Source organism: Catharus ustulatus, chromosome 23 (genome assembly GCF_009819885.2).
Source record: "Catharus ustulatus isolate bCatUst1 chromosome 23, bCatUst1.pri.v2, whole genome shotgun sequence".
Classification (NCBI taxonomy): domain Eukaryota; kingdom Metazoa; phylum Chordata; class Aves; order Passeriformes; family Turdidae; genus Catharus; species Catharus ustulatus.
The window spans coordinates 4,651,645-4,662,757 of NC_046243.1; the positions used below are offsets into that span (position 1 = coordinate 4,651,645).

The 11,113-nt window shown below is 45.9% G+C and overlaps 1 protein-coding gene across 1 annotated transcript; it reads left to right on the plus strand.

The window, feature by feature from the left end:
• Positions 1–8,617: 8,617 nt before the first annotated feature.
• DAD1 (defender against cell death 1) lies at positions 8,618–10,623 on the plus strand. The gene is made up of 3 exons (XM_033078897.1): positions 8,618–8,855; positions 9,775–9,925; positions 10,437–10,623. Exons 1-2 carry the CDS (start codon positions 8,624–8,626, stop codon positions 9,903–9,905), a joined length of 363 nt encoding a protein of 120 aa, XP_032934788.1. The 5' UTR covers positions 8,618–8,623; the 3' UTR covers positions 9,906–9,925; positions 10,437–10,623.
• The last annotated feature ends 490 nt before the right edge of the window (positions 10,624–11,113 follow it).

The following is an 11,113-nucleotide window of genomic DNA, read 5'->3' on the forward strand; positions in this document are numbered from 1 at the left end:
CAAAGTACCAGTGTCAGACAGGAATCACACCACCAGTAAGGTTGGAAAACACTCCCCAAATAAAGTCCAACCTTCAACCAAACACCACCATGCTCTCCAAAGCATATTGCAAAGTGCCACATCCACTCAGTTTTTGTAATTCCAGGGATGGTGACTGGAATATTAAACCACCTTTGGTACTATTGTTGTTCTCTCTTCATTATTAGAAGTGAAGTGACCAACATGGATTCCTCAAGTCAGGAGGAAACAAACCTTTGTAAGAACTTGTAAGCCTAGTTCATTTCTAAATGTGAAGGAGTAACCCAGATCCTTACTTAAACTGGGACTCACTCACCTCAATCAGCTCAGTTGTAGTTGTGGAGAGGAGGAAAGGACAGTCATTATTGAAAATCTCAGTTCTGCAGAAACAAAACTCCATATTTGACACTTAATACTTTCCCTCTTCCTGAGAGAAGTGATTCAGAGGTTGGGCTTGATTCCTTCACCGCACACCAAGAACAAATAAACAAAATTACCAGCAACCATTTAGAATAGGAGGAAAGACAGAGACTGACTCCAAGCCCATCTCTTTATTTGCAACAAGTTTTTCTCTAGTTTGATGATGTTTCCAGAGGTAATAATAAACCAATAGCATATAATGTGTGGTAATGAGGAGGATCTGATGTAGGAGTGGGAACTCCATGATGATATGTGATATGTATTTCAAGCAGGTGCATGTGTCTTCTGTCAATTGTTAATCCAGGTGATGCCCTAAGTTCTAAGTTTTTCTGCTCTGTTTGAGGGTGCTTTTCCATTGTGCCTGGGTGATGAAGACAAAACAGTCCTTTTCCAGCTGAGGACTCAATGAGAGTTTCTTCAAACTTCAGGCCATAAGCACAAACAATGTGAAAAGAGGAGGGTGAGCCAGCAAGCAAGGAGGATGAAACCTCACAATTTGAGACTATTAATTGGACAGTTGATGCTTGCATGAAAATGGACTAAAATCTATAAAGGTGTAAGATCTTGTGACCAAGCCTTCATTTGCTTCCATCTTGGAGCCATCCAGGCAGGGGCCATGACTGTGGCACTGGTACTGCCAGGGTGTGGCCTTTGAAGGCCTCTCTATAAATATCCATTTTATTCTCCTGAACTTTGTATAGCCTCTGTTCCAGCTCCTCTAGGCATCACAGGGCTCATCTCATCCAGTTCATTTACCATCCTGTGTGCCATGGTTCATTTGAGGTCAGGGTGTGCTGCTCTCTGTTCTGTCCCTTTGCCTCACCACCATCTAGCAAACGTACGCAATATATAGATGCAATTGTGTTCTGACTTGCATCATAGTGGGCTAAATCTTTCTCAGGTGTATCCACTCAGGTTACAGCAGGTTGGGCAGAACTGCTCTTATGAAAGGTAGAGCCATGGTGGAGGAGTTCACAGACAAGTGCCTCCCATGGGAACAACCCCATGACACAACCAAAGAAACTCCTCTCCCTAAGTGAACTGAAAAAAGATTTTTGGAAGTGACAAACTGATGAGACTCACATGTTTTGTCTTCCTGCACTGTTGGTGGGAAGGAAAGAAGGGCTGGGGTGGTGGGGGAAGGTGTTCTAAAGGTTTATTTTAGTTCTCGTTATCCTCTTTGAATTATGTTAATAATTTTTTCTTTATACTTTTAAAATTTTGAGCCTGTTTTGCCATTAAAGTGTTTCTTCCTGATCCTTACCTCAACTCAAGAGCCCCTTTAGTTGTTCTTTCTCCCTCCTCTGCTCAACTAAGGGAAAAAAAAATGAGGGAAGAGTTTTTTCATAGGTGCCTGGCATTTAGCCAATGTCAAACCACAACAACACTCAGTGCACAAAAAATGTGGAAAAAACTAGTATGGTGCAAGCTAATCTGTGGTGATCAGTTCCTAGAAATCTTAACTCTTTATTCATACACTGTAAAAACTTCTATGGAGATAAGAGCTGAGGAGTCTCAATACATAACTCAAACTTTTAGGAATTTGTCACTTCTTGCAGTTATATCTGCTGCTGGTGCTGTGACTCACTGAGAGGGAGATGTCACATCCCAGATCTCCAGCAGCCACCAGTGTAAGGAATTCTGGCACCATGAATTCTGGCACCATGAATTCTGGAAGGGCTGTGCTCTTGTGAGCACTGCTCTTACCTCATGCTTTGGAGGGGCTGGCACCAATACACAACTTCCCAGCTCCTTTGTGCCCACAGTGTTCCCCCCACATCTCCTACTGGTGTGAAATATGAGGTTCACTTTCCTGGTAAATTTTAAAAGCTTTAATAAAAGACAATAAGACACAAACAATAAAGCAAACAGTTATAAAGGCTGGGTGCTTGACATTCAGCCAAGAGCATGCCCTAGCTCAGAAAACACTTCTTTAAATGCATCAACATGTTGCATATTCATAGACCTTCATGGATTATTCAAAATCATCCCACTCCAACCAGTAAATTAACTTTTTTTAAAATTTCTCCTTGTGGGTCCATCCTGTCAGACACTCCCTGATAACAGAGATCAATAAATTCCTTCCTGGGGTTCTGGTGTCCAATAACACAAGAATGTGATGAAATTCCTGAGAAGCTTTTACCACTTTCTGAGCTAATTACATGAACAAAAGCTTTTTCATCACCATGTTATAGTCCAAGAAAAATATATATCTATCACACTGCTATTTCTAAATTTTGTTAATAGCAGAACTAAAATGAACTATATTCATACAGCAAAGTTTTCCAACATTATATATATAGTATTCATTTTAATATTTGTGAAAAGCCAATAATATGTACTTATAACAGATCCATAATGACATTCCCATATGGAAATTTAAGTGAATCCACTGAGAATTCGTCTCTCTGTCCCAAGATCTGCCTGACGCACTACAAATCCAATTAAACAGTTAGAAAAGCACATTATGGCAATCCCTAGGCCTGGAGAAGGGGTGCACCTCCAGGAATAACCTCAAGAATTAGTAACTGTTGGTCAGCAATTGGGGATCTCTGGTACAGGTTGTCCAGAACCAAAAACAAACATCAGGAGGATAGGACAGATCCTAAAACCTCCCCCAGTTGCTGACAAAATGTGTCACCTTGTGGGAGAATGAGGTACAGTTTGTGGGTGGAGGGTGTTGCAAAAGGAAGTCCTTGAGAAGAAATGGACAAATTACCCACCACTAACCTGGAAGGCTCATAAAGGAACTGGGATAAGATCAAAGGGCCTCAGGAGTCACTGTCATCCCCCCAGCCCCTCTAGAAATTGGAATAACCAGTTTAACTGGTTCTGAATAGGGAAATTGGACTCTACTGCTCTCAGTAAGTGAGCTGAGGAGTGGCAGGTAAAAGCTCACAGAAAAAAGCTAGAGAGGTGATTATCCCATTCATTTCCCACAGGTCCCTTGCAATCCTTGGCTACTTTTGTGGCAAGTGAAATAAACAGGGCCAGAACACCCACTCCTTTGTAAGGCCTCTATTGAAACATCAGCTCAGGTGGGGAGCTCAAGGGGTTGCATGTGCCACTACTGCTCCCAATGGACAAGCTGGAGAAAAATGACAGCAGCTTTGCGCTCTCAGGCAAAGCTGGGGCTTCCATCCACATGAAAATCCCAAGAATACCAGTTTTGGCTCCTAGTCCAGGGACCTCATGTTGGTAGGATGCTGTTGAAATCATGGTACTGGAATCAGAGCAGCTTGGGATGATAAATTCATGTTTTGCACTGTTTTCCCAATCTGGAGGCACAATTCTCAGTTCCAGATGTCATTTGGACTCATTGTTTTAAGGGCTTTTTAACTCCAAATAGTGTCCCAGTGTCCTTTGCACCCCTTTCATTTGCATACGGATCCATGATGTCGCCCTCCTCACAGGCGCCATTTCAGGGGAGCAGCAGAGGCATTACCCGACGGAAGGGAAAGGGCACACAGGTGAGACAACTGGGGAATGAAACAGAACGAGGCCAATAATTTAACATTAACAATTAACATTAATTAGGAATCAGAACAGGATAAGGCTTGGAATTTAACATTAACAATTAACATGAAAACTGAACAAACTTAGGCACTTGTTCATAACAGTAGGTGCCAGAGCACAAATGTCAGCACTTCAAACTGAAGTGGCCACTCATTGCAGCATTAAGTCAGACAAAGAAAAGACACAGGTAATGTGATTTTGGTAAATCTCAACCCAGCGCTCAGCCTGGGTAAATCCTGGTTACTGAGGAGTGAGACTGCCACGGAGATTGTCACGATTGTGAGGCCACTACCAGCAAACCCTGGGGCTGGATTTATTAAAGTGATATCTGCATAGATGCCAGAGGCAGGGTGTAAGAGTTGAAATAGTTTTTTTAAATGCCGTTTATTATATTTAAATGATGTCATAATTTATGGGTCGTGGCTGACAAGAGTTTACAATTTTTTTAGCCACAGTTGTGAGTTTGTTTGAAAGCGTTTATTTTTAGTTTTGGTTACAATGCATGATATCTTTTTTATTGTAGATTATTTTAATACATGATAACTAATTAATATTTTAAACTATTACTTATAGTTTATTACAATTACTAACATTGCTATATTTATGTTATTATTTTTTAATTATAAAAAGTCAGTATGTTGCAGTTAAGTTAGAAGTTATTTTTTAGTATTTTTGTAGTGGAAATTTTTGAGATTTTTTTTACTTCCAACATGGTTTTTTTGTTTGTCTGCAAAAATTTGTTTGAGGTGGATTTATTCTTTGTTCAAAGTCATAAAAACCCCTTGCAACTCACTTACTCTTTACTTTCTTAGTTATCCAATCAAACTAACTCTGCAATTTTTTTCTTCTATATGAAAACTTATTATTATTTTTTATTCTTTTTTCAAAATTTATATTCAAAAATCTTCTAATTATACACACATATCTATAAAACCTTCCTATCAAATCCTTATCCTTCCCAACAGCAGGGGATGGTGTTTGGTCTCTCGTCTCCCTCTCTCTGCTCCAAGTCTGCCTCCTTTCAAAATAAGAAATGTGAAACGCACCCCACAGCCTTGGGAATGTGTGAAGGCATTGCTGCAGTGTCTTAGGTTACAATATAGGATGTGATAAAAGGTATCTATTCTATCACCATCTGTTGAGGGTGGGGCAGTGATCCATATCTCTGTGGGAGATATTCTGCTAATGGCCATCCATTGAAACCAGGCAGGGCATTGTTCTTTATCTTTTCACAACCCATCCTTCCTGCAGCCAGTCATTTTCTGCTAATGGCCATTGAGTCCCACTGTGTGACTGATAAAATTACTGCATCCCATTGGAAGTTGCTCCAGCCAGGGGGAAGAGCCCAACATTTCTTACCAAGATAAAAACAGAGGTTTTGGGACACTAAGAAAGCCCCTTTCTCCACTGGACTCCAGAGGAAAACCGGATTTCTCCACATCACCACGGGACCTCTGGAGGGAAACTGCACCTTGTACAGGAGCACTGCTCCAACTGAATCACATCTGTCACTGCAGGAGGATGCAGCCACCATGGAATGGGACTGCTGCCAACACCCTGCCTGACGGGGTGTCATGTTGTACTCTGACTTTGTCAGGGCTTGGGGTTTGTTTCTTTGTAGTATTGTATTTCTATTTTAATTTCCCTAGTAAAGAACTGTTATTCCTAATTCCCATATCTTTGCCTGAGAGCCCCTTGATTTCAAATTTATAATAATTTAGAGGGAGGGGGTTTACATTCTCCATTTCAAAGAGAGCCTCCTGCCTCTCTTAGCAGACACCTGTCTTCCAAACTAGGACATGCAGTAAGTGCAGGATTGCAGGGAAAGGGGTACAATTCCCTCCTGTAAACCCAACAGGGATCAGTGGCTGACAGTGCATTGCCAGTGCCCCAGAGCTGACACTGCCCTGAACAGCTGCTGTCCCTCACACAGCCAAAGTGATTCCCACACATCCGATCCGTGTGGCTCTTGGTATCACATGGTTTTTATGGGTCCCTTTTGGTGTCACTGAAGCTGTGGGAAAACAAAAGCCCTCTAACAACGCATTTAGTGTTAGAGAATGAAGGCATTAGTTTATTCTGGCCAGGGTGTTGCTCTGGCCAGGATGTGCAACAGAAATAATTTCATCCACAAATTGCCCAGGTGTGCAGAGAGAATCCTTCCATCACACATCAGTCTTCATGAGATTTGTCAGAGGTACAGTCAAAACCCATGAATATGCCTTGGCTCAGCGTTCATTGGTTTCACACAGTTCTCCATATTTTGTTTCGTATTGATTATGGATATTTTGGCCTCTGATATTAATTAAGTTCTCATTCTTTGGTTCTCTCATCTTTTCCCAGACCTGGTGTCTCTGACCATTCCAGGGGTGATGTTTGGAGTTGATTTTCATTGATGGTTGTTATCTTTTGTGTATTATTGAGCCATCCCAGCCTCCTGAGATGTTAAGTTCATCACCCCTTGAGTGATGAATCCCTCCTTTGAAAAGAAACTTTAATTCCTTTTCCCTGAGACAAAGGCGAACAAGACTGACTAAAATTAGAAAAAAAATTAAATTTTGTATAATTTTCCACCAGCAGGAGGCAGACTGGGATCGTTTTGCTTTTACCCAGGAGGGGAATCAGTGTCCCTTTACTCGAGAGCCTGGCCCGTCACACACTGCACAGGAGCTGTGACAGATCCCTGGACAGGGGACTGAGGAATATCCATATATTGATCATGCATTGATCAGCAGCTCTGATGTCACCACAGTGGTGACACTCACCACTCAGACAAATTTTATCACCTCCTTGGAGAGTCTGGGACTTCCATTTCCCACAGAGAAGGTGCTGATGTCTTCGGATTTTAGCTTTTCTATTTTTCAGATCTTGTACTGCATTAGTGTATAATCTAAACTTCATATACAGTGTGAGTTACTGTCTTCACATTCTGGTCACACTAAACAATTCCTCAGGGCCTGAAATCCAAGGACTCTCTACAGCCTCAAAAAGTATAAACAAAAGTTAGTTGGGGGGAGCAAACTGAGGGTAAATTACTTCATTACCTGAAACTGTAACTGCAGGATTAACCCCTGATATGTAAATGGACCAACTTTGTATCTGTCTGAAAAACTCATGACCACTTGGGTGTGGCCTCTCTAGGATGCTTCTGACTGCCCCAGGTGTATCTACTGAAGGCCTTTAATAAATACCAGCTTTACTCTCTTAACCTTGTCTAGCCTCTGTTCCAGGTAGCCACTAAAAGGCATCAGTACAACTTCCTTCCTCCCAGATTAAATTCCTGTGGATATGGTGGAAAGGAGGATCAGCGTGTTCCCTCTGAATCCTTGACCACCCTAGAGCAAAAATGAAAGAGTAAAGATACTGGGGAGTATAAAGGAGCTCCAGCATGCTTTAGGCTTGTTTTTTTGAGAGAAAACATGTTTCAGATGTCTCCATTATTGCTGCTCTAGTGGCAGTACACCAGACAAGAAAAGGATTTGGATTCTTTTTAAAACTGTTCTAAGTAGGACCTAGTTTTCTTACAGGTATTCCATAAAAAGATGATGTGGCCCTGTGAAGATGAAGCAGCAGCAGGACTGGAAAAGTTCTTTGCTGCATTGATTGTTTATATTTGTCCTGTTTTATCCCAGCTGTTGTTACAACCTAATGTAATCACACCCTGTGATTATTTGCTTTATCTTTTGTGGGTGGTGAGATCTTTCTTCCCTTACCCTTCCTTTCTTATACATTTTCTTAAGTGTTATCTTTATGGTTTTACACGGTCATATTACTATAAATGACACCCAAAATGGCTACATACCTGTTTTTGTGTGCAAGCACACTGCTCTACAATAAACTTTACATGTATATATTTACAAACACCCAGCATTAAGAGTCATCTCACCCTAACCCACCCCAAAGGCTCTAATAGCAAGCACCTGGGTTTCAGCCCAGGAGTAAAAATTTCATGTCAAAATTTCACAAAACCTTTACAAACCACCACGAGCCTCCTGCAGAAGGTAAGGGTAACATCCCTGCCAAGCCAAACTCGTGATTCGAGGATTGGAAAACTCCCTTTATTGCAGAGACTGTGTGGGAGCATCCCTCGTTTGGGAGGGACAGGAAGGCTGGAATGATTTAACACAATGAACGTATAGAGAAAAGTTCTGCTTTGGTTTATTAAAAAGTGGTTTCCTGCTTCAGAAACCGAAGAGCAGCAGACTTGTTTTGGTCTCAGTTGTTTTACTCAGCTCAGGTTCAGTACCATGAGAGTTTTTGAGGGAAAAGAATATTAAAAAAAAAAACCAAACAGTGGTTTCTCTTTCTTCACACCCAAGTAGGGCAACGCAGGTCTGTTCTGCACCACCCTCGTGGTAGATCCCGGACACTCCTTCGGCCACAAATCCCCCGGACAATGCTCGGCCAAACCCCCCGGCCAGACCCTCGGCCGAGCCGCCTCAGCCAGGGCCCCGCCCCCAGCAGCAGTGCCGGGCTCTGATTGGCCCTTGGAAGTAAAGCCTCGCTAATCTGCCCAGCAACAGCTGGCTCTGCGCTCTTATTGGCTCTTGGAAACAGGGGCGGGGACTCCGCAGACCGTGAGCGCATGCGCGGTCCGACAGCGCTGTTTCCCCTATCCCTTACCGCCACGTCGGTGGCGCACGCGCAGTGCGGGCGGGCGGTGCGGCGCATGCGCAGTGCCGGAGCGGCCATGGCGGGCTCGGTGCGGGCCGTGGCGCGGCGCTTCCTGTCCGAGTACGGCGGCGGCACCGCCGGGCGCCTCAAGGCGCTGGACGCCTTCCTGCTCTACGTGCTGCTCACCGGCGCGCTGCAGTTCGGCTACTGCCTTGGCGTCGGCACCTTCCCCTTCAACTCATTCCTCAGCGGCTTCATCTCCGCCGTCGGCAGCTTCATCCTGGGCGGTCAGTGCCGGCCGCGCGGTCCCCTCAGGGCCTTGGGGTTACCCTGAGCCTGCCCCCGGAGCACGGCGGGGATCCTCAGGAGTCCCCTCAGCACTCCCGGCCGTTCCCCAGCTCCCCGTTCTGCTCCCGGCGGGGCAGGAGCTCCTCGGCAGCTCTGGAGCTGCGGTCCTTGTCCCCCAGCAGTGACACATGCACGGTGCTGCTCCCCACAGTGCCCCAAACCCTCCCTGTTGGTCTGCAGCCCTCCCCAGCACAGGGCTGGGAGAGCTGGGGGTGTTCAGGAGAGGAAAAGGTTGGAATGAGACCCGAAAGCCTCTTCCAGGCCCTAAAGGGGCACCAAGAGAGCTGGAGAGGGGCTTTGGACCAGGGCCTGGAGTGACAGGACACGGGGATGGCTTTCCAGAGGGCAGGGCTGGATGGGATATTGGGAAGGAATTCCTCCCTGTGAGGGTGGGTAGGCCCTTGCCCAGGCTGCCCAGAGCAGCTGTGACTGCCCCAGTTTCTAGAAGTGTCCAGGGCCAGGTTGGATAAGGCTTGGAGCAGCCTGGGATAGTGGAGGTGTCCTAGGGATGGGAATGAGATGATCTCTAAGGTCCCTTCCAACCCAAAGCATTCTGACACACCCAATAGAGGACACAGGAATATCCACACTTCAGTGTGAGTCCAGTCCTGCTCTGAGCCTCTGCCTCTCAGCACTCTGGGCACCCTGTGGTGTGTGTGGTGCTGTGGGAGCACTGACCCCATGACAGCCCCATCCAAATTCCCTGGCAGTGTCCTGTGCCTCTGTAGTAAGGCTGGAGTAACTTCTCCCATGGGGAGCAGTGACCCATCCTGGGCTGGGCTGCCCCAGGAATGCTGTGCTTCCCACCATGGCTTGCTGCTGTGCTCACTGATGGCTCGTTCTTTCTCTGCTGTGCAGTTTGCCTCCGGATCCAGATCAACCCCCAGAACAAGGGCGAGTTCCAGGGCATTTCCCCGGAGCGGGCGTTTGCTGATTTCCTCTTTGCCAACACCATTCTCCATCTCGTCGTCATCAATTTTGTTGGCTGAGCTCTGGGAGAGGCTGCCAGGTACAGATCTGCGGTTGCAAAAGGGGCAGTCACAGCACTGCAGTGCTTTTGGGGAGAACTGGAACAAGAATAAATCCAGGAGTCTCCTGAGCTCCCAGCTTCCTCCTGGCCACGCATGGCTGAGCTGCTGTCCTCTGGGTTGGCACAGAGTGAGGATTTACGGCTTTCTGATTTTCAGCATATCTTTTTTTGGCTTTTATAATTAAAGAGTTTAACTAGGACTACTACAGAAACCTACCCACATTCCTCTCTTATGAGAGAAATTCCCCATTCTCCTTTGCAGGAGAAGCTTTGGGAGCTCACAGTCCTGGGCTCTGTGGGGCTGAGGTATGGCTGGGGTTCAAGTCTCGAGTTCTTCACAGATGAGGCAGCTGGGACAGGGACAGCTGGGTGTTGGGGATTGGGGACATGCCCTGTGGGTACTGGTGCAGGGGGCCACACTGGGGCTTGGGGGAGCTTTGTCCCCTCTGCTCTGCAGTAACATTGCTGATGTTGCCTGCTCTCTTTCCAGGTGGTGAGCTGCTCCTGATGGCAAAGCCTGTCACAGGGAAGTGCCCAGCACACTCTGACCTTCCTTGGTGGAGGAAGGGGACACAGGACTCAAGATTTTTCCCTCCCAGAGTGTCCCGTGGAGGGATCTGCAGTCTCATTGTGTAACCGTGATCCTTTCCATCAATAAAACACTTTATAATACTGCAGCCTTTTCCATGTTGGTGACAAATACAGAACTTTTCCTGCTTCCAGGTTCCCTCTCCGGCATGAGTCCCTGGTTTTGCCCCCGTCACTTCCTTTCTACCCAGCAGGCCTTTTTTCTGTGCCCCAGTTTTGGAGGGAAGCAGGAAACAAGTGATCATGGAAACTCAGTTATCATCCACCCTTTTCATCTCCCTCTTTCCTGCCTTTTGATCTTCCAGAGTCTGTTGCCAATGTGCCCCTGGGCTTCAAAGCTGTGGAAAATTCAGATGAGGCTGTGGTTAGTGGCCACAAAGGGAAGGAAGTGTCCTCCAGCACATCCCCAGGTGTACCCAGTTCCCACAGACACGTGGGTCACATCTAGATGTCCCAGCTGGACTTAGAGGCTCTGAGAGGCCTGGGGTGATGCAGCCACCCTTCCGTGGTGTCAGTGTGCCTGCACTCTGATGTGCTGATGAGCACAGGGATGTTGGGATGGACTGCCCAGGTCCTGCC